This window comes from Typopeltis vanoorti, chromosome 20 (genome assembly GCF_054136105.1).
Source record: "Typopeltis vanoorti isolate ZY-2024b chromosome 20, IOZ_Tvanoo_1.0, whole genome shotgun sequence".
NCBI classification, from domain to species: Eukaryota; Metazoa; Arthropoda; class Arachnida; order Uropygi; family Thelyphonidae; genus Typopeltis; species Typopeltis vanoorti.
Genome location: NC_143568.1, coordinates 7982972 through 8007397, shown reverse-complemented (window position 1 = coordinate 8007397; position 24426 = coordinate 7982972). Strand labels below are relative to the sequence as shown.

General features: G+C 36.6%; 1 protein-coding gene across 7 annotated transcripts in view; it reads left to right on the top strand.

Moving 5' to 3' along the window:
- The window catches only part of axo (axotactin), a 927649-nt gene that overhangs the window by 586911 nt on the left and 316312 nt on the right, over positions 1-24426 (top strand). For all 7 annotated transcript variants that reach the window (XM_090410025.1, XM_090410024.1, XM_090410023.1 and 4 more), the window contains 2 exons: positions 3497-3682; positions 16215-16361. In XM_090410025.1, the coding sequence (XP_090266151.1) occupies positions 3497-3682; positions 16215-16361 (333 nt within the window). The remainder of the gene's footprint in view (positions 1-3496; positions 3683-16214; positions 16362-24426) is intronic.

The window sequence follows — 24426 nt, the reverse complement described above, 5'->3', positions numbered from 1 at the left end:
GATTTTATTACTGTATCTGGTTTTATTTCATCCCATGCTTTCGCTACCCATTCACACATAGTTACCAAAGACACATGTCACATTTGTCCTCCTTTTGTGTAACTTTTCTCTCCTTCTTGCATCCACGCATTCCACTGTTTTCGTAAACTGTCTTTAAATGGCTTGTTTATACAAACATCCAACGGTTGCATTAGTGAAGTTAGCCCACTTGAAATCACTGCTATATTGTTATTATTCTCTCTTAATAAAGATTTTGTGCTCTTCGTTAAATGGGATTTGAACACGTCTCACACTAAAAGACTGTTTGAGTTTTTAATGCACCTTGTCGTGTATTCCAAATATTTTTTATCCATAGCTTAACTCCTGCTTCATCCATTCAACCATTCTCATGAACATTGACAAAAACTTTTCTTAGAATTTTGATCTTTGGTATTGTTTTTCTTTTAAAAATTATCATAGGTTTTAATTTAGTACTATCAGCCATACAAACAGTTGTGCTTTTTTCATGTTCAGTTGTTTTAAAAGAAATAGTTTTACTTCCTTTCAATTCTACTGTTCTATTCCCGATCTTGTCAAACATAACTGGAGTTTCATCCATATTTCCGATTTGAGACAATAAATAATTTTTTTGCATTCTTTTAGTAATTATAAATCTTTGAAAACTTAATAACTGATCATCCAAATCCTTTGGCAGCTTCTGTGTGATTTTCGTTTTTAGTCAAAGCACTAAATTTTTCCTTTCCATAAACCAGCTGCACCAACTCACTGTAGCTTTGAAATTTTCGCTGTCCTTTTTATTTGCTTTGCCCCACTTCAAAGCAAATAAACGAATATTATTTCTCGTTATAATGAGTCCATTTTGGCGATTTTTTTGAACCCAATCTGCAACATTATTTTCCAGAATAGGCCACTTACAAATTCCTTTTAATGCATCTTGTCGTGTATTCCAAATATTTTTTTCCACAGCTTAACTCCTGCTTCGTCCATCCAACCATTCTCATGAACATTGACAAAAACTTTTCTTGGAATTTTGATCTTTGGTATTGTTTTTCTTTTAAAAATTATCATAGGTTTTAATTTAGTACCATCAGCCATACAAACAAGTACAACTGTGCTTTTTTCATGTCCAGTTGTTTTAAAAGAAATAGTTTTACTTCCTTTCAATTCTACTGTTCTATTCCCGATCATGTCAAACATAACTGGAGTTTCATCCATATTTCCGATTTGAGACAATAAATAATTTTTTTGCATTCTTTTAGCAATTATAAATCTTTGAAAACTTAATAACTGATCATCCAAATCCTTTGGCAGCTTCTGTGTGATTTTCGTTTTTAGCCGAAGCACTAAATTTTTCCTTTCCATAAACTGGCTGCACCAACTCACTGTAGCTTTGAAATTTTCGCTGTCCTTTTTATTTGCTTTGCCCCACTTCAAAGCAAATAAATGAATATTATTTCTTGTTATAATGAGTCCATTTTGGCAAGTTTCTCGAACCCAATCTGCAACATTATTTTCCACAATAGGTCACTTATAAATTCCTTTCCGTAATGCATACTTATTTTTTGGCATTTTCATTATTAAAGTTTACTTTTTTCTCCAATTGCGAACTAGCTTTTTGTTTACTCCGAACTTCCGTGCAGCAATACAGTTAGTATTTTCTTTTGCAATTTAATCATTTTTCACTTAAAACTCGCATCATATTTCATTCTTTTAAAAGGAGCCATTGCACTTTAGTTCACTATTGGTCAACTGGTCAATACGAAATAAAATTTCTTTTGTCAACTAGGTATTTTATATCTTTTGCTAACACAAAGAATGGAAGGATTAAAAAGGCAGTTATGATCGATGCCTATATAAAAATTTTACTTAAAAACTGTCATAATTTTTATTTTTAATGAAATTTTTCGAGTCGACTTATACGACGAGTATACTATAAAAACTCAAATAAACTCAAAAAATTCCAATATCAACTTATACGCCAGATCGACTTGTACACCGGAACATACGTGGTGGTGTAATCTTTTGTCCAAGTGTAAGAACAAAGTTTGCGCCTGAAGTATTTTCAGGACTGAGGCAACTCACATGTAGAAGCTGATGACTTCACATCACTTGCCTTGGTATCCTATAATGCAAAGCACATATCCTTACGGGTATGTATAATACCATGCATTATGGAATCGGTCACCACCGAGATCAGTTTCGAACTTTATTGAGGTATGTTTAAGTGCAGGAATACCTCTCCAAAAACTTGTGCAATCCCTCATTGCCCAACAATGAGCAATGAGTGACCCGAGGAATCATTTAACTCAGCAGTAGTTCCACTAGGTGACAGGCCCACCTCGCCACCAAGAGGAACCCTCGGCTGTGGGTCTGTGCAATGGCAGGCTCACCCCCACCACTGAGCAGAGCAGCTCATATCTCAGCACCCGCTTAAAGGTGTCACACCTTATTATTAAAATACTCTGGATTAGAGATAGTTGTTGGAAATGTTTCCACTTGGTTATACTATAAATTAAAGAAAACAAGAAATAACAGTATCACCTTACCCCAGTCCTGAAGATACTTTCAGGTGCAAACTTTGTTTGCTCACACTTGGATAAAGGATTAAACTAAATTTATTATACTCTAACCAAGTGAAAAATAAACTTTCAACATCTTTCTCTAAATCCAGAGTAATTTATTAAAAAAGGGTGGCACACCATTTGGCAACTCCTATAGGTAGAGATGACCTGCGAATGCTTCTGCCTGGTATCTCAGCTTTGGCCTGGCTCCCACTGAAGAGACCTCAATAAAGGTCAAAACTAGTCTGGGTAGTGGCCCTTCCCTTAATGCATAACATTAGACATATCCGCAAGGAGATGTGTTTTGCATTATAGGAGATATTGGAACAGGAGTGTTGGTAGCTTGCTACACCTTTGCAACGAGTTGTCCTGGTGTTGTATCACCTTACCCCAGTCCTGAAGATACTTTCAGGTGCAAACTTTGTTTGCTCACACTTGGATAAAGGATTAAACTAAATTTATTATAAAGAAATAACATACTTGGTTTAATCCTTTGTCCAAATGGAAGCAAACAAAGTTTGCACCTGAAGTATTTTCAGGACTGGGGCAACTTGTATATAGAAGCTGACAACTTCACATCACTTGCCTTAGTGTCCCATTTCTGATGCATACACTCTTTATGAGAAAATTAAACAAAAAAAAAAAAAAAAAAGAAATCATGTTAAGAAATAAAGGAATCTAACTATATAAAACAAACATACATAGAAGAAAAAAATTTTTGTTATTGTTTGTTCCGCTGTAGAACAGAGATACTTTTGAAAAACTTACAATTTATTTATAAGATATATTTATTTAATTGATCTTAAGGTAACAGATCAGTCATGTTGCCTTTGTATACATAGCTTTTACTAAGTAGTGATTTTTGAATATGTTTACAATGGAATAGCATTGTCTTAATATTATTTAGTTATATTACAAGTGCTTTTATTACACAGAAACAGTAAAGCCTGTTCGTGGACAATATCAGAGTGTCCCATATAGTCAGTTGTTTCTTGGTGGTGTAAATAATGCAACCATATCTACAAGTATTCCCTATTTTGTTGGATGTCTTCGTGGCTTCAGAATTGGTGAAGAACTTTTTGACTTAGAGAAAGCATCCAAACAAAATGCCATCCACCATGGTGAGTGTTTTTTTTTTTTTTTTGTTTTTTAATTAAAAGATCATATTATATTTGTGTTAATACTGGAAAGGAGGCAGATACTACAATGAATAGAAATGAAATGAGTCAAAAGAGTGTATGAGGTGCTAGGATGTAGTAGGCTACATTGCTAATAAGGCAGTGGAGCTGGATGATGATGATAACTTCTTCTTCTTTAACTTGGATCAGTTCACTGGACAAATGTCTTCCTCAATTTTCTCCATTTCATTCTAGTTTCAGCTTTTCTGATCCATTGCATTCCAGCAATCCTAACAATTTCATCTTGCCATTTCTTCCTTGGTCTTCCCTTTTTGTCTACTGATTCATAGGTCTCCATTCTCCCAATAATTTTGATCATCATACATTGTTGAATGATAAATGCACGTAAACACAAGAAAGATATTTAATTAACCAAATATTTTGGTCTGGAAATAGCAGACCATCTTCAGTGGTATTACAAGAACAGTTTTAAAAAAATACAAGCTAGAATGCTAACAATAGATCATTAAAAATAGAACACGCCACGTGACGTTATATCACTAAGTATTAAGTATAAAACGGAACATTTTGAAGTAGAGATATGATTGAAAAAAAAAATTAACGAGTAATCTTGATTAGACTTTCCCAGATTTTTGATATAGATATACAGTCGTTACGATTCAGGTTGGGATGATGGAGTAAGGCCTCCACGCTTTCCTTGAAGAAACGTTCGAACCAATAATGGGATCTATGTAAGAGGCGAGTCTTGGACCAAAAGATGCTATGGTCAGTTTCAATCCCGTGTTCAAGCCAATCCAGACTTTTCAGCTTTGTTGTGAAGAATGGAGGATTAGTGTTCTTGGATTCTTTTTTCAAGAGAACGTCCAGTCTGTCCAAAATAGGAACGATCACAATTGCAAGGAATTTGATAAACTGCAGGAAGAGATAAAGTTGAGCGATTGTCTTTAGGAGAAGGAAAATGAGAAGACAATTTGTTAATAGGTGAATAAAAAGTTGTTAAATCACATTTCTTTAAAATTCTTGCGATAGGTTCTGAAATACCAGAGATATAAGGAATAGGCACTCGACGTATTGAAACTTTGTTGTTTTGTGGAGGATTATAAGAATTGAGAAGATTTGAGTACTTTTTTTAGAAAAGCCATTGAGTTTCATGTGTTGTTGGATAGTAGAAAGTTCTTTCTGTAGATAATCAAAAGTAGAACAATTAGTTTTGGCTCTTCTGATGAGGCATTTTATAATTCCTGTTTTTTGACAAGGATGATGGGCTGATTCTTTAAGAATATAACAACCTGTGAACGTTGGTTTCCTGTATACTGTAGTTGTAAGAATATTTGAAGGTGACTGGATGAGGAGAACGTCTAAAAAAGATAACTGGTTGTTTTCTTCTATTTCCATAGTAAACTTTATATGATGATGCAAGGAATTAATACTGTTTAAAAAAGAAGGTAAAGAGTTTTTGCTGTGAGGCCAAATAGTAAAGATGTCATCTATATATCTTACCCAAAAGGATGGTTGAGGGAAAATAGATGAGAAGAGGATTTTTTATAAATGTTCCAAATAAAAGTTGGCTAAAGCAGGAGAAAGAGGACTTCCCATGGCCGTTCCTTCTACTTGGCTGTAAAATTTATTTTGACATACGAAATATCCAGAATGTATTACGAAATCGAATAGTTTTATAATGTCTTGAGGAAAGATGTCAGCAAGTAATTTTAAAGTTTCCTTGAGAGGTACATTGGTATATAAAGATTCTATATCAAAGCTAACCATAAGATCTGTAGGTTGTAATGAGACATCTTTTAATTTTTCTAAGAAATCTGAGGAGTTTTTTAAAAAAGAATTAGAGTTGGCAATGTAAGATTTCAATAATTTAGCTAGATATTTGGCTATACGGTAAGTAGGAGAATCAATACAATCTACTATTGGACGAAGAGGATAGTCAATCTTATGGATTTTTGGAAGGCCATAAAATCTAGGAGGTCTTGCAAAATGAGTTTTAAGTCTTTCAATCGTGTCTTTATCTAAACTGATGACTTCATCTAAGAGAGAATTTAATTTCTTTAGTTGTCTGTTGGTTGGATTATAATCAATTTCTTGATATGTGGAGCGATCTCGAAGCAAAATAGAAAGTTTTCTTCTGTAATTTGCCGAGTCCATAACTATTGCTTTCCCTTGTCAGCTTTGGTGATAATGAGGTGATTATTTTTTCTCAAGGACTGTAAAGATTTCATTTCAGAAGGAGATATGTTGGAAGGAGGAAGTTTGGCCTTAATTAGAGAAGAAGCGACTTCTAGGCAAAGAGCATTAGCTTCATCACTAGTTAGATGATTGAGATTCCTTTCAATGTTAACTAGGAAATCTTTTGACAGGATGAGGGTTTCACTTTCAGTCAAAGGACGTCCGGATATATTGACAATCCAATTATCTGGAGTTTTGAAGGGCTTGGATTGTCTAGACGAAAGAGCTTCATATTTACGGTTAAGATGTTGACTTAGTTTATTATAAGCAAGTTGAGTAGAACGTTTAGCCACATTTAGAACTATGTGAATATTTAGAACTAGGATTGAACCAAAGGAGTCTTGGACCAAAAGATGCTGTAGTCAGTTTCAATCCCATGTTGAGCCAATCCATAAGATTGGCTCAACACGGGATTGAAACTGACCACAGCATCTTTTGGTCCAAGATTCGCCTCTTACATAGATCCCATTATAGGTTCGAACATTTGTTCAAGGAAAGCGTGGAGGCCTTACTCCATCGTCCCACCCTGAATTGTAATGACTGTATATCTATATCAAAAATCTGGGAAAGTGTAATCAAGATTACTCATTAATTTTTTTTTTTTCAGTTATGTCTCTACTTCAAAATGTTCCATTTTATACTTAATACTTAGTGATATAACATCACGCGGCATGGTCTATTTTTAACGATCTATTTTTAGTATTCTAGCTTGTATTTTTTTAAAACTGTTCTTGTAATACCACTGAAGATGGTCTGCTATTTCCAGACCGAAATATTTGGTTAATTAAATATCTTTCTTGTGTTTACGTGCATTTATCATTCAGTCTTATGTCACAAGTATCCTTAAAACAGCAAATTGTTATATCTTATAATGTGTCCAACCATTTTCCATTTTGAATGCATAATGTAACTGATGATGTCTTGTACACCTTTTCTCATTCTTATCAAATGGAAGGGTATTCTGTCTTTGTCACACTGGACATGTTCCTTTCCATTCTTCTCTGGGTAACTTTTGGTTTATGAATCATATTTTGAGTTAGTTTCCAGGCTTCATTGCCATATGTAATTCAGCTGGTCGAAAGCTTACACGTATACATACAAGAATGCAGAGGACAGATCATTTGAGACTATCTGGTGTGAGATAGTGGCCAGTAGGACAAAAATGGAGTTGTTTGATGTTATAATCCAGAGCGGATATAAGGGAGAATATCAATTACACACACTAACTGATTAGTACAATGATTGCAGGTTTGGAGAAATAGATTGGGAGAAGGAATAGTCACAAGGGAAGAAAGAAATAGAATTTATGCAGCTGCTGACAGATAATTACCTGAAGTAGCATGTAAGGGAGAGGGAAATAAGATTTGAGAGTGCTGGATCTAATCATAGTTAGAAAACTTAACAGTTCTCTGGCAAATTCCCATGTCAAGGCTACATGTTAACTTTGCCAATCTAGCAATACTGCCTCCGCTTGGGGAAAGTTAACATGTAGCCTTGACTTGGGAAATTTTTTTTTTTTTATGTTGAGTCCATACACTAGAGGTTGGTTGATCAACCTATAGGATATTAGTACCGTATATGCATAGTGGGCTAGGAAAGGAGAAACTTGTTTACATTTGATTTAATAGCCTGTATATTGTATTCTTGGGAAATACATCAGGGGAAGACTGTTCCACAGTACAGCAGTAGCAGGGATGAAGGAGGAGGAAAAGAAACTTGTTCTGTGGGTTTCAAGGTGTACTGTGAAAGGATGTTGGGCAGCAGCTGTACATGTTCCACTGGACTTAGTACTGAGTGAGAGAATTATTGATGCTATTTCAGAAGAACATTTGCTGTGGAAATATTTATAGAATACACAAATTGCAGAGACCAAATGTCTGTGTGAAAGTGGGGGGATGGAGTGTGTTGGTAAGAGATGGATCATTTATCAATCTAATTGCTCACCTCTGTACTGAGTCAAGCATTTTGAGGGAGCTTTTGGGGGGGGGGACCCCATATGTGAGAGCAGTATTCAATAACTGGGCAGATTTGTGATTTCTATATGGTTAACAGCTCTTTAGAGGTGAAGTAATGTCTTGAGTGAAATAGAAATCCTAGTTTTTTGAAAGCTGAGGATGCAATGGTTGTGATGTGTGTGTGTATGCCAGGAGAGGCGCCTGATGTCAGGGTAATTCCAAGAAGAGAAATCTCACCTTGTCTGGAAATTTGAGTGTTATCAAAAATAATACTTATGGAAAATGGTTCTTTTTTTTTTTATGAGAAATAAGACAGAACTGGGTTTTACTAGCATTCAAATTGATGAGGTTATCTGAGCCCCATTGGAGGTTGACTTAGAGATCAGACATGAGGGCAGTGGTGGTTAATCTTCTGTAGGTTGAAGTGAGTTGTGTGGAGTAAGGTTTGTCAAATGAAAGGGAGGAGTGCAATGCGCTGTCATCTGCAAAACTGTGTATTGTGTTGGAGGTCAACCGAAGTAGGTCATTTGATATGCAGAAGGAAAAGGGTTGGTGAGAGAACAGAACCTTCTGGAATCCTGGCATTAGTTGGATGGTGAGAGGATAAGGATCCATTTACCATCACACATAGTGTGCATCCAGACAGAAAGCTGACAATCCAACTGCAGAAATCCTGAGAAGTGTAAGAGTTGAGAATCACTGCCATTTAACCGCAGTAGTTAGATGGCTGTGATTTGTCGCCCTTTTTAGGAATGGGTTGAATATAGGTGAATTTCCAGGCTTTGGAATAGATACCAGTGGAATAAGAGAGTATGTACAGTTGGCATAGGATAGGAGTCAGTTCTGGTGCACAACCTTCAGGACAATTGGAGGAATGCCATCAGGGCCAGGAGTCTTTTTTGTGTATAATTTAGACAACTGATTTCTGATCTCTTTCTGATAAAAGGATATAGGGGGCATTGTATATTGGCTGCTGGAATGATTGGGTCATTTACCATTGTCAGTTATGCATGTATTACAGGCAAAGTGTAAAGCCAGGGGATTAACTTTTTCTGTGGGTGATGATTCAATAGAGCCATCTCGGTATGTTAGAGGTGGGAATAGTGTTTGGCAAAAGTTATGACCAATTGCTTTAGAAAGAGACCAAAAGGCATGGCATTTGGGAAGGCTGTAAGTTTCCTGCTTTTTTTTGTCCATTCAAATTCTGTTTTGGAAGCATCGATAGTTTTCTTGCATCTGTTTTGGGCTTCAGTATAAGCATTGAAAGAGGATGGAGTTCTTGATTTGAGCCACTTGTGGTATGCTTAATTTTCATTTGTACAGCCTTGGCATATCTTTTGGAGAACCAGGGTTTAATTAAGGGACGGCAGTTCAGAGAAGTGTGGGGAATGTATGTTTCCATGCCAGAGAGGATTACTTTGGTCATATGTTCGGTGCGTATGTTTGGATTGTAAGACCAGAAACAATAGTCCAACCATGGGAATAAAGCATAGAAGTCACAGAGGCTGTTCCACTTGCCACTGTTATAATGCCAAAGTACTCTTGAGTGAGAGTGGGCTGCGTAAGCATTATTGCGTGGAGGAAGAGATGAGCACTAGATTGTGGTCAGAATTACCCGGGGGGGGGGGGGCTCACTACATTCACTGCGTATTTGGAAGCATCATTAGTAAAGAAGAGATCTAGGGTATTTGGGTTTTCTGGTATTCTGGTTGACATGTGAACAATTTGTATTAGGTCATTAGTGATGGCAAATGTTTCAGCATCAAATTGCAAGACAGGCACAATTTTTTCTTAAGAAGGGATACATGTTGAATTACAAAGCAAGTAATTATGGCATGCTGAGGATTTAGCTTTCAGCAATGTCATGGCATAAGAATTTGAAAAAGAGATGGTGGTGCAATTGAGGTAATCAACAGGTGTTTGAAGAAAGCAGTAACGGAATGTATACCGGGAGTCAGAAGGATAAATCAGTTAGGAGTTTGATGGATGGCTTCATTGAGCAGGAGTTGTAGACAAAGTAACAGGAGGGATTATAAAGAATAAGGTGATCAGCATGAACTCAAGATGTACAAAGTAGGCATGTATGGTAAGAAAAACCAAAGCTAATTATGAGAGAATGCTAGCTGATGAGGACAAGAGAAATCATAGAGAGTTCTTTCCCTATGTGGCAAATTAAAGGAAGAATATTGGGGGTTTTTCCACTTGGTTATACTATAAATTAAAGATGCCAAGAAATTATATTCTTGGTTTAATCCTTTATCCAAATGTAAGCAAACAAACTTTGCTCCTGAAGTAATTTGAGGACTTGGCAACTCGTGTATAGAGGCTAATGATCACATCACTTATATGTCCGTAAGGATATGTGCTTTGCTTTACGGGATATTAAGGCAACTGATGTGAAGTCATTAGCTTCTATATATGAGTTTCCCAGTTCTGAAATTATTTCAAGCACAAACTTTGTTTGCTTACACTTGGATAAAGGATTAAACCAATAATATAATTTCTTGGCATCTTTAATTTATAAAAGGAGGAATAACTATGGAAGAATGACTTAAAAAAGTGCTGATGGTGGGGAGGTAACAGAAGCAAACCAAATAGTTGAATTACTGAGTGAGCATTTGTGTACCATCTAGGTAGTGACATCACAATAACAGATGTGATGTTAACTGATGAAGGAACAGAGGTGCTTAAAATATTGCAGCACCTCATTGTGAATGTAGCCATGGGATTAGATGGCATATCGTCCCATTTAGTATGGTTTCTTCTGCAAGGGAATCATCATCTCCTGTGACCAATCTGCTTAATTTAAGTTTCAGTACAGTGAAGGTGTCAGTGGAATGGAAAGAGATCAGAATTGTTCCACTGCATAAATGGTGCTCCAAGGGAGAAGTAGCAAATTATATGGCCAATATAATGGCCCATCAGTATCAGTGGTGGTGGTTATGGTATTGGAGAAATTGATGAAAGCCAGAATTCTTGATTGGGTGGATAGGAATGTAATACTCTATAAGGAGCAACATGGTTTTGTGAAAGGTAGGTCTTTCCTTGTCTTGAATGGTGACTATAATGAAGTGCCAATAGAGTTGGATAACGCAAATGGCTACTCAGTGATACTGCTAGACTTAGCAAATCCATTTGATGGGATTCCATTAGAACTCTGTTACATAAATTGGATCCAATTGGGATGGATAATATGGATCTGGTGATTTCGATTAGAGTGTGGCTGATGGACAGATATCAAAGAGTGGTTTATGGAAGAGTTGGGTCTAGGAGAAGGTAGGTGACCAGTGATATATGCCATAGGCTCAGTGCAAGCAAACAAACATCAGTGATATAGGAAATGATTTGAGTGGAAATATTCAATTGTTTACTGATGATGTTAAACTGGGAAGAGTGGTGATAAATGAAGCTAATGCAGAGATCCTGCAGGAAGACTTAAATAGACTAGCAGTATGGGCAAAGGTAAATGGCTGCCAGTTTAATGTGGCCAAGTGTAAGGTGATGCACTTTGACAAGAGATCACTAGCTGGGTACTATATTGATGGAACTAAACTGCAGGAAAATGATGAAGCCATGAAGTCTGTAAAAAGTGTGGTTAAATGAAGTAAAAGTGGATGTGCAAAATCAGGGACACTAGAGCTTTTAGAAGGGAAGCTGTTGAGTGAATATGAAGATATCAGTGAGGCAATTCAGTGTAAGAATGTACATAAAATGCCTAAGATAGTACCACTGGTAAAAAACTAGAATGGGATAGTTAGTATAAAGCATCAGGACAGCAGTGGACCTAAAGAGCTTTTGCACTTTATGTACACTAATTCCAGGAACACAGGGGGGAAGAGATTTTGACATTGATTAGTTAATCCTGGTCAAACGTTATTGGCATTAGTGAGACATAGCTGACAGAAGATGATATAGCTAGTGATATAGAATGTGAAGGGTATGGTGTGTTCAGGGAGGATAGAGAGAAAAGAATGGGGGAGGAGTATTGTTAATGATAGCCAGAACTGCAGCCAAAGAGAGTAGAAGCTCAACTGCAGACCAGTGAATATAGCACATTTGAGCCTATCTGGTGTGAGATAGGAACCTGTAGAATAAAATATACAGATAGATGCTTCTATAGACCAGGGTATGGAAAGGAAGATGGAGTAGTATGCATCAGTAAATAAGTTTAATGAGTGGAGGGTGGATAATTATTCTGAAGGATTTCAACTATGGGAACATTAATTTGAAAGAGGAGAGGACATATGGAAGGAAGGAAATGGAATTTATGTAATTATTAAGGAATAATTACCTGAGACAGCATGCGATGGAATATACTATGGGTTTGAGAGTGCTTGATCTAGTAATTGCATCTGAGAATTTGTCTATACTCAATATGACCACCAATTAGTGAGTGATAATATGGTCTTGACCTGTGAGGGAGACTAAACGTGTGGAATTTTCAGTTTAGAGGAGGTATATGTGGAATTACATGGCTTGTAAGTATGACAAGCTTAGGAGATTGCTTGGATGTTGATAGTGCATGGGAAGTGGTAAAGAAGTGTTTAAGGAAAATAATGGAAGACTGCATACCTAGAGTCAGAGACTAAATCAATCGGAGTTAAATGGATGAATATCATCATTAAGCTGGAGATACAAAAAAAAAGAAAATTTGTTCTTTCTTTTAAGGTTACACGGTGGTCAGCATTCATCATGAAGAATTTATGGAAAGTAACATTCATTAACAATTATTATTAGCAATATTAACAATTATAATAACAATTAAAGTAACAATTATTTAACCTAGCCTGACCTCTTGCGGAAAAAAATCCATTCCTGAACAAAAATGATGGATTAATCATTCCATGAAGATGGAGGACCCATCTGCAATCCGTATAGCAACAAGAACAAGCCCAAACAGAAGAAGATCTTAACCACCTTAGTATGGATGTGCATTTTGGCCATTATGGATCAAATGCACATCCTCATACGCTTCGTATTCATCATATATTTCAATGTAATATCAATGGTATTAAAATTTTAATATGCACTTTGCAAGAGTATATCATCCAGGTGGAAATTTTGCAGTAAAAAAAGAGAGGCAAAGACTTATATAGGAACTGGGGTAAATGAAATGGAGATGAATAGCATATTACTGAACCTTGATATTTTTTTTCCCATAAGAGGTCAGGCTAGGTTAAATAATTAACAATAATTTAGATTCATCTACTTTTGTATAGTGCAGTGTCATGGAGTGTGTATCTTATACATATGTATTTTTCCTACCTGTGTATCTTATACTATGTATTTTTTGATGACCTCAATACAGAGGTCGAAACTTTACTTTCCTGAAGTTTAAGTAAAGTAATTATTCTAACACGTGTGTTGTGTCTCCATAAATTCTTCACTATGAAAGAAAAATTTGTGGAGGGAATTCCGGGAGAAAGGTAACCAGCAGACATATGAGCAGCACACACAGACGAGAAGGGTAACCAGTGGTAAGAAAGGCAAAGGCAGAGTATGAGAGGAAATTAGCAGTGCAAGCCAAAGATAATCTGAAATAGTTCTTTTAATATGTTTCAAGTAAAAGGAAAAATGTTCATAGCAGAATGACTTTAATGAATGCCAGTGGTATGGAGGTAACTGAATCAGTCGAAATAGTAGAATTACTAAGTGAACATTTTGCAAGAGTATATCATCCAGGTGGAAATTTTGCAGTAGGCAAAGACTTATACAGGAGAGAGGAAATAAAGAGAGGAAACTTATACAGAACTGAGGTAAATGAAATGGAGGTGAATAGCATATTACTGAACCTTGATATGAATAGAGCTATGGAATTAGATGCTATACCAGCTCAAGTTTTATGTGAAGGTGCTACGGATTTTCAGTACTTTAGAGAAAGATCACAGAAGTTTGTTTTCCACTTGGTTAGACTATAATAAATTTAGTTTAATCCTATATCCAAGTGATTAAATCCAAGTGTAAGCAAAGAAAGTTTGCACCTGAAGTATCTTCAGGACTGAGGCAACTCGTGGTAAAGGTAGACCAAGCTCTCATCGCTCCTTGTCTCAGTATCTCCTATACTGCAAAGTCATATTACTAAAACAAGAGCGCCCCTTATCAAATCCATGTTGACTCTCACAAATAACATTACCTTCATCTGCCAAATGCTGTATATGGTCCCTCACTAATTTCTCCAAGATCTTAACTACTGATGACACAGAAACTGGAATATAATTAGACACTTCCAGTCTGCTGCTGCCCTTATGCAATGGCACTATCTTACCTTCCTTAAATTCCCTGGGCATCTTTCGTGTAGCCAGACTTTCATTGAAAATCCAGGTCAAAGGAGTTGTCAGTTCTTTAGCACATTATCTCAAAACTCGTGATGAAATACCATCCAGTCCCACAGCTTTACTGACATCCAGAGTACTCAGTATTTCGAACACACTCTCCTCCTGTACCTCTAAACCTTGAACCTGCCCTATCCCTCTAATATTAAAATTTACTCTCCAGGATGAAATACTCCAATAAAGTGTTCATTGAACAATTCCACTGTGTCCTCTTCATTAGTCACTCTATTCCCATTTTTATTCCACAATGTCATTTTCTTCCACAATCATTTCTCCTCCTACTGACCACATAGCTAAAAAATTCCCTAGGATTTTCTTTGGATCTTAGGGCCATTCTATTCTCATATTCCAGTTTCGCCTTCCTTACCATACTAGTTACTCTCATGGCCTCTGTCTTAAATTCTTCATGTATCTTCTCTTCACCTGTTTCCTTATATTTCTTCCATAGCCTCTTTTTCACGTGCAGTTCCTGTTTGATATTGTTTGTCATCCACTTTACACCAAATCGTGTCCTCTTCACTTGTGGAATATGGCTTACTATTGCTGCTAAGAAATATTCCTTCACAATTTCCCAATCACTAATGATATCCCGGCCTTCCAGTTCCTCCCTCCATGAAATTCACCAAGTTTATATCTAAGACTATTATAATCACCTGCCTTATAATTCCACATATGTTCCCGTCTCTTTAATACTCTGCATATATCAGCAAGTTGTTTATGGGAGAATAATATCCCAGAAAAGGAAAGTAACTAGTTGTGCTTCTGGGGTCTGTTTTAGGGCTATTGCTGTTTAATTTGTATGCTAATGATAACAATTTAGATTTACTGGGGATATTCAGTTGTTTGTAAATGATGCAAATTTGGGAAGAATTATGAGGAATAGAGTACATGTGGTCTTAAAAGAAGACCTGAATAGGTATTGCATATACTTCCAATATGATGATTCCTATCCACAATTTTCCAAGCATTGAACATGTGTCTCAGTAATTATTTTTTCTCACTGGTGAATTGGTCAGGGTGGTGCATAAAATTAGCTTTCTAGGGCTTTGGAACTAAATCCTTTGTATTTTTCTGGTGGTTACATATGAAAAAGCTGGTATATTAGACAATATTAGAAACTTGACCTGCATTGATTGCTCACATTTTGAATGCTGCAGCCCGTATAAAGGATGCTTGTAATGAACCAATGCAAACTATATGTACCATACATTTGAATTTTCTATTGTGGCTGAGAATGGTATTTTTGAAAACCTTCTGTAAATCTCTTGCCATCCTAGTTGACCAAGTAGACACTGTCTCTGCTCTCCAATAACAGGTTGCTATTTTTAATCCCACTGTGAGCATATATGTTTATGAGAATTGTTAGGTAGAAGATGATTTTTATCACCCAGTGTGAGACCACTACCTTGCTTATTGGAGACCTAATGTAACTTGACAATGTTTCATGTTCAATCTCTAGACTAGAGCCTTCAGCTTACCAACCCTTAGCCCACTCATTGTGCTAAGGGTTAGTAAGCTGAATGCTCTCCCAATTGTTGTGGATTTAAAATGAAATAAAAATGCATGAATTGTAAAATTCCTGAATAGTTAATTTTATTTATTTATTTATTATTAGTTCTCTGTGAGAGGTCCTACTGTCACACACCTATCATGCCTTAAATGCATTTGTATCCACACCCACCACAATGTTAGGCAATGCTTTCCAATCACTCACCTTTACTAGATTATTCATGTTTGCTTATTCTGATTTTTATCATTAAAAACTTCATAACTATTGTTTTAATTTCAAACCTCACATTCATAAGAAGGCTTGTGCTCAAAAAGACCTCTACCATAAGGTCACAATATTATTCATATTTTCCCTTTTTTTCCCTTATGCATATAAAGGGAAAACTTTATTTTGTTGTACTGTTGTTATTCTTAGTAAACAAATTGTGTATACTGATTAGATGCATTGCAGATCTTCACAAAAATTTTCTAATTTTTTTTCAGCTCTGGGTGATTTAAAACCTGGCTGTAGTGTGCTCTGTGATTCTAAGCCATGTGATCATGGTGGTATGTGTCTGTTTAATTGGGAGACTAATCAGACAACTTGTGATTGCTCATTTACCTCATACACTGGAAAATCCTGTAAAAAAGGTAAAATTGTCCAAAAAATCATTACTTATTTTTTAACTGAACTGCTTAAACTAATATTTGAAATCAGTCAAATTAAGGAAAACTCAGAAAAGGACACTGAATTTTACTTCAGTTCTTTTAACAATATCCTTAATATTTTTTCTATTAAACTGGTTGACCTTAGCAGAACTAATGCAGTAGATGTGAGGTTTAAAGCATAATTGAAATAAAGATGTATTACAACAACATAATGACTGGAGGTGGAATTTAGTCAGCATAAAATAATAACTAGTTGAATACCTCTGTAACACAAATGGAAGAATAATGGTACATTGTGATCTTCGATTGGAAGAGGCCTAAGTTCGATTCTCGTCATGATGAGAGGAATCTTTATATGGGTTTTTTCAACTGAAGGTGAGTTAGCCAATCTTACATGGAGGTAGCAGAGTTTTTTTCTCTCAGAAACTCTGGTTTTTCATCTCACATACAGACAAATCAGCCATGAGAACACATGTGATTTACAGACAAAAAGTACTAATAGTGGTGGACAGTAGATGGTAGTGCCATTCTGTGCAGTTGGTGGATTAAGTAGTGGAGGCAGTGAGTTTGTATATCAACTCTCAGCCTCCCTCAATGAGTCCTTGGACTTCTTGGAGGTGTCACATAACAATAATAATTATAATATAATAATGTATATATAGAAACTTAATGTTCTTTTTTTCTATTAATATGGCTATCTTGTCTATCAGATAAGTAAATTAAGAAATTTTTGCTATAATCGAGTGATCTCCCCCTTCCTTTAAAATTACTGCTGATTAAAGGGGTAGTTATTGTAATTGCAACTTTGCTTTAATGGCAGGTGTACTAATGTTTATAACTGTTCCTTGTTTTACTATACTAATACACACATTTAGTTCTGTATTGGTCACTCTTGGGGACTCATTTCTAATGAGCACAGGAGTGATAAATCCAAGATACCTGGTGATGGACCAAGTCTTACTTCCCATAATATACATCTGTTATATTATCTGCAGACTGGTCCCTCCTCTTTTCTCTCTCTCTCCCTCTCCTTTTCTTTTCCTCTTACTCCCCCCCCCCCCAATGTGTGAGAATATTTGAGGACCAGGGGTATATTTCCTGTTTTACCTGGGAGAAAAGGCAGAGTCTCGCTACAGTGAACCTTCTTTTTCACTGTAGTGGGAGTCTCTTTTCTCTCCCATTTGCCTTATCTAATTAGGCTACCCTTACATAAAGCCTAGTCAGCCAAGAAGGATTAAACCAAACACTCCTGAAATTATTATTATTATTACTATTATGTGATCCCTCTAGGGAGTCCAAAGACTCATTGAGGGAAGGCACCTACTCTGCAGCTCTCTGTCTTCACCACTCAATCCATCAACTACAACGAACTGCAACTACCATCATCATCTACACCATCTGTCGCTGCCCACCACCACCACTAGTATTTTTACAGACAATCACAAACATCCATACCCACAGTGGGATTCGAACCCACAGCCTTTTGGCTGGACAGTGGACATGCTAACCACTCAGCCAACCAGGCTGGCTAATGATGGATAATAAGTATAAAGTACACCATAGAGCTCAAGACCACAATGGACATATAAAAAGCAAAAAGGTCACCGTCTCTCAGTCCTATTGCAAACCAGACTTATCCCCTTTAAGGAGGTCTCTGAATGTAAGAAATACTATAATTAGACAAAGAAAATAAAATTAATGATATTAATAACAGAAAAAGTCTATGTGTATATACAACTGCAGGTCTTTACTAGGACAGACAAGACTAGAAGCAGAAAAGATAAAATGGGACATCATCAGATTGACTGAAACCCAGAGACTTCGTGAAAAACTTGCTTCAACTTATGTAATAGTTTTCCATGTATCAAACTTCTTTACAAAGTCAAGCAGTATTATGGTTTAGCTATTAATTTTATCCATTTCAACTGTCAGTCTGTTATAAAATGTGCGTAAATAACTAAAGTAGATCAACTTTTTTTACAAAGCCATAGTGCTCACCATAGAATGTAAAAAAGTATTCCAATCCACTCTTTCCTGAATTCTACCTTTAAACAACTATCCAGTATCTGAGCCACCATAACCGAGATACTAATTGGGCTGTAATTTGCTGCTTCTCTCTCTCTTGGAGCCACCTTTATGTATGGAAACTATCTTATCCTCTTTCCACTCTCATGGAACCTTGCTAGAGATGAGACGTAGGTTAAACAACTTCATCATAGGCATTTAGTTCTCTTGCACATTCTTGTAGCACACAAAACAACATGCCATCCAATCATCTGCTGTATTCACAGTGATATTTATCAATATGCTGAGCACCTTCAGTCCATCTTCCTTTCTTTTCACATCACTCTTTGTCACATCAGAAATCATTATTATTATTAATAATAATAATAATAATGATATTATTATTATTATTATTATTATTAAGAGAGACCACCAAAGAGACAAGGACCCATCGAGAGAAGCTACATACTACACACATAAGCTATCATACTTGTTCTTGAATTCATTCACACTGCTTGCACAACATCCAATGACAATCCATTCATGCACCACTCTATGAGAGAAAAAATAAGAACGAATGCACCTTTCTTAGCGGTATTCATTCTCAGTTTCAAAGGATGCCCTCTTGTCCTTTCCCAAACCTCCATAAAATAAAAAATTCCATCAACTGAAATCATGTGCGATCCTTTGACATTTGCAAGTCTCAATCATATCACCCTTCTTTCTCTAGTTGGTAGTGTATACAGTCTACAAATTCTCAATCTGAATTCATAATCAGTATTCCACAATCTGGATATCATTTTTGACTCTCCTTTACACTCTCTCTCTCCATTGTATCGGAATCACAACAGAAACCAGGAGAACCAGACCTGTGCACAAATGTCCAAATGAAGTCTTATCAAGGACTTGTAAAGAGGCAAAATGACCCCTTATCTTTACCTGTCAAAGTTCATGTCAGAGTTCATCTCAAAGTTCATTTCAGCATTGCAATTATCTTTTGAGTTGTATTTGCAATCTTTGCTACATGGCCCATGAACTTCAATTTAATAACACTCCAAGATCCCTAGCCTGATCAGTTTTTTCTATCATAATCCAACAAATATAATATTGGATATCCAATATAAAATTGGATATCTAATCACACCAAAGAGCATAAGTTTACATTTACTGACATTCAACTGACATCCATTTTCCCATGCCCACAGTTCCAGCCTATTCAAATCATTCTGCAAGTACTAAATATCAGCAGCATTTCTGATTACCCTACCTATCTTTGCATCATCAGCAAATACTTGTATGTTGCCTGTCAAATCCTATCCAATGTCATTAATGTACAAATTAAATAACAGTGGACAAAGGATTGATCCTTGGAGTACACTACTGGTAACCATGAAGAATCACATCTCCCACATACCATTTTTTTGATATCTGTCAGTCAGCCATCCTCTTATACATGATAATATTTCATAATCCAAACCCATATTCTCTAATTTATGCAACAGTTTATTAATTTATCTAACAAGCTGTATTCTTTCAAAAGCCTTAGCAAAATCCTAAAGTATCATGGTATATCCATCCCCTCCCCTCTTGTCTAGCTAATGGTAGCATTATTATAGACTGTGAGCAAGTTGCTAAAACATGACCTTCCCTTAGTAAACCTATTCATTGCAAAGTAGAGATTCTCTGTTAACTCCGTACTGAATGTGAGCCTTAACCAATTTTTCCAAAATCCTTACCACCACTACTAAGATATTATTTGGTCGATAGTTGGATATATCACTCTTTGCACCACCCTTATGCAATGGGATTACCATACATTCTCTCCACTTCTTTGGAATCTTCCCTGTTCTGAGACTCATATTATATAGTCTGGTTAAAGGAATAGCCAGATCAGCTGAACACTCTTTTAGCATCCATGCTTATATCACATCAGTTCCTATTACTGAACTCTTGTTCAGTTTGTACAACAGCTCTAATACCTCGACTTCGTACACCTGAGTTTCTTCATCCAATGAAGAGGTAGCAGCGAACTCAATGTTGAATACACCAGGTTGATAGCTTTTAGCATAATAGGCACTCATTAGTTGAACAACCTCTTCTGCATCTGTCACCCTCACACCATCTGCATTTATTAGAATTATTCTTTCGCATACATTCTTTTTTTTTTACTTGAAGCATATTGATAGCATTCTTTGGGGTTGTCTTTAAGTTGCAGAGCCAGTTTCTCTTTTCATATTCAGATTTAGCTTTCTGTACAACAGTTGTGACTCTTCTGGCCTGCTGCTTATAATTTTGATAATAGACATCATCCTTAGGCACACGGTATTCCTTTCACATCATCCTTTTCTTATGAATCTCTTGCTTAATAAGATTACACATTCATTTGACTACTACCCTCTTTATTCTTTGAACTCTCAGGGCACATTCTGATATTGTATAATTTAAGTAGTTTTTAAATGCTTCCAAAGCATTGTCAATATTCTTCCCATCCAGCAACTGATATCATTGTAATGAAGTAAGTATACTTCTCAGTTGGTCATAATTTCTTGCTTTGTAGGTCAGCATGTAACCCTTTCTGAATGGAATATTCATAAACTTAGCCACTTCTCAAATGAGCACCGCATGATCACTGTCACCAACTGGTAGCTGACTGGTTATATCTTTAACTGAAATGCCCTCTCACACTATAAATCAAATCTAACACTCTTTGACCACAAGTTCTTTTTGTCCCATGCTGCGTGAAGTTGTCTGCAACAGCTGAATAAATCGGTTTCATTCTTCTCATGGGATTTTACTGCTACACTATCAATGTTTGGATGATTCAAGTCCTGTATTATGATTACTCTTTTCGCACAGCATCATTATTTGGTGATGCATTTCTTCATTATGCAATAGGTCCACCAGGTCTGTAGCAGCACTCCACTATGTAATTGATCTTGTTAGATCACACCTCACACCAGATGGCTTCAAACTCACTGCCACATGAAATATTGTTAGTAGGAGTACTACAATGATAGGTCTCAACTCTAACTGGATTCAAGTCATTCAATATCATTAGCAGCAGCATGCTCCCCTCCTCTCCTGTGCTGTCTATCCTTCCAAATATACTGTACCTTTATTACACTCGATACCAGTTAGTGTGTCTGATTCTGATAGCCAGGTCTCAATAATGCCTGCAATCTGATCTCCCAACATATTGACCAAGGAAGCAAACTCTGCTCTTCATGAACAGTGGAAAAAATATGAATGAGAGTATGACAGATATGGCTGAAGGTAACGTTATGATGAGGTGGCAGTGAGGGAAAAAATAGCACACATTCATGGAGTCCTCTATCAGACAGAATGTCAGCTATAGTGACTGGAGAATTGTTTGATGTTCACAACAGGAGAGAGAGGATAAAAGCAAAAAGCGAATATTAAAAGTACTAAAGAGAGAGAACCTAAGAGTTTGGATAGGATATTGTATGAAGATTTTATGATAAGAGATGTACCTAAATGAGAATGTGATGAAAGCATGTTTCCCAGACACAAATATCAGGAAGAATGGCCATGATTGCTAATCAGTCAATAATAAGATTGTGCAGGAGGAATGGCTTGCAGTTCATAGATGCATAAAATTAATCTGATGGATGAAAGAATGTATATAAGCCTGATGGCTGAATATGAATGTTCTTGGAGTTAGCTGTTTGGAGAAAGTGCTTTTAATTGAGCGGTTAGATGTGAAAAATCAGGGAAAACAGAAGTATTGTGGGGAAATGGGGGGGAATACAATGAAGCATGTATCCCCTCATTTTTCATGTGATGAGTTTAGTATGACTATTAAATTATTTCAGGAATTTACAAGGTATACTAGAATATTAATTAAAAGAAACTTTAATAAATACCTCCTATATTTTGGCAATGTCACATTGCCATCTTCATGGAAAAACATACAATTATGACAAGTGCACGCAGGCACTACAAAAAGCAAATGAAGCAGAAGAGAGAAAACTACTGTTGTTCTTAGAATTCTAAACGTGCCCCCTAACAGGCTATATTCAGTTGTCATGGTTGTTAGCCTGAAGTTCTCAAGATGCAAGCTTCCCAAATTTGGGACAGTCTCATGCACCCAAATTTGTTGAGGTTTGGAAGATTTTTTAGAGCTGAGGTTGATTCCATGAACAATCTTTCATATTTAAATTTGCTGCTGTATATTAACGTGGCTTTCTTCCAACATATTCTGTGGCGGGTATCCAAAGCATGGTCTGCAAGCCCAGAGTGGCTGTACTGATGAAACCGGATTTAGTCTTTGTGTTCCGAAATCTTGACATTTGCTGTCTTGCCTGTTTGGCCAAAGTAGGACATTTACAGCTGCAAGGGAACCTGGTATACCCTAGGTAGGTCTAGGGGAAGTGGTTAGTCTTTGGTAGAGCAGATAAGGGATGCCAATTTTTTATATGGTTTGTAACAAGAAGTTTCTTGTTATCTCTGAAAAATATTTTCAGAGGTGCCCCAGATATAGGGAATGGTGATGGATTTAGTGTAATCTTTGTTATGAAGGGAGATTAACTGGTTTTAATATTTTTTGGATTTTTTGGGTTGTAGCCATTGGCTAAGAAAGTGTTAAGGGTGTGCTTTAGTTTTAGGTATTTTTGGAAGTCTGTATATTCGGGGGGGGGGGGGTCTAGAGTTGAACTCTAGAGTCTAGAGGGAGGGATTTAGAGTTAAACTCTAGACCCTCCCCCAAAATATATGGACTTCCAAAAATACATAAACAAAATGTGCCATTACATCCCATAGTGGATGCCATTGATTCCCCCACATACAAATTAGCCAAACATTTAGCCAAAGCGCTCGTACACTATACTGGCAATACACCATCACACATAAAAAACTCAGCTCACTTCAAAGTCAGTATAGAAAACCTCTCATCCAACATACTGACATAATGGTCGGTTTTGACATCTCCTCCCTATTCACAAATGTCCCACTGTAGGAAACCTTAGAGCTCATCCAAGCCAAATTTCCTCCTGATATCTCAGCCCTATTTCAGTTCACAATGAACTCAGGCTATTTTGTTTGGCAAGGAAAATTCTACAAACAGATAGAGGGAACAGCCATAGGTTCACCACTCTCTCCACTCCTGGCCAACTTCTTTATGGAGACTTTTGAAGAGAAAGCCTTAAACTCAGCCCTACAAAACCCACTGTTTGGCTTCACTATGTTGATGATGTGTTCGCTATTTGGCCACATGGCTCAGATACACTCCACTCCTTCTTAACACACTTAGACAAACAACACCCCAGAATCTAGTTCACCTTGGAAAAAGAGGAAAACAACAGTCTCCCTTTCCTAGACACTCTAATCAATTGCCAGCCTGATGGATCCTTGGTTTTCTCTGTTTACAGAAAACCCACCCATACAGGCAAATACATTCACCAGCAATCCCCCCCCCACAACAATCTGGGGTTATAAAAACACTATATAACAGGGCAAAATTAATTTGTTCAGATAATAATGTCCTAACCACTGAACTAAACCACATCCTTAACACTTTCTTAGCCAATGGCTACAACCCAAAAAATCCACAAAATATTAAAACCAGTTAACCACAACCCCCCTCCCCCTTTATAACAAAGATTACACTAAATCCATCACCATTCCCTATATCCGGGCCACCTCTGAAAAGTTAACCAAAATCTTAAAAAAATATGACCTGATTTCTTGTTACAAACCATATAAAAAATTGGCATCCCCTATCTGCTCCACCAAAGACCAGCCACTTCCCCTCGACCTACCTGGGGTATATCAGGTCCCTTGCAGCTGTAAACTGTCCTACTTTTGCCAAACAGGCAGGACAGAAATGTCAGGATTTCTGAACACAAAGACTACATCCGGTTTCACCAGTAGATCCACTCTGGGCTTGCAGACTATGCTTTGGATACCCGCCACAGAATACATTGAAAGAAAGCCACGTTAATACACTGCAGCAAATTTAAATATGAAAGATTGTTCATGGAATCAGCATCAGCTCTAAAAAACTTTTCAAACCTCAACAAATTTG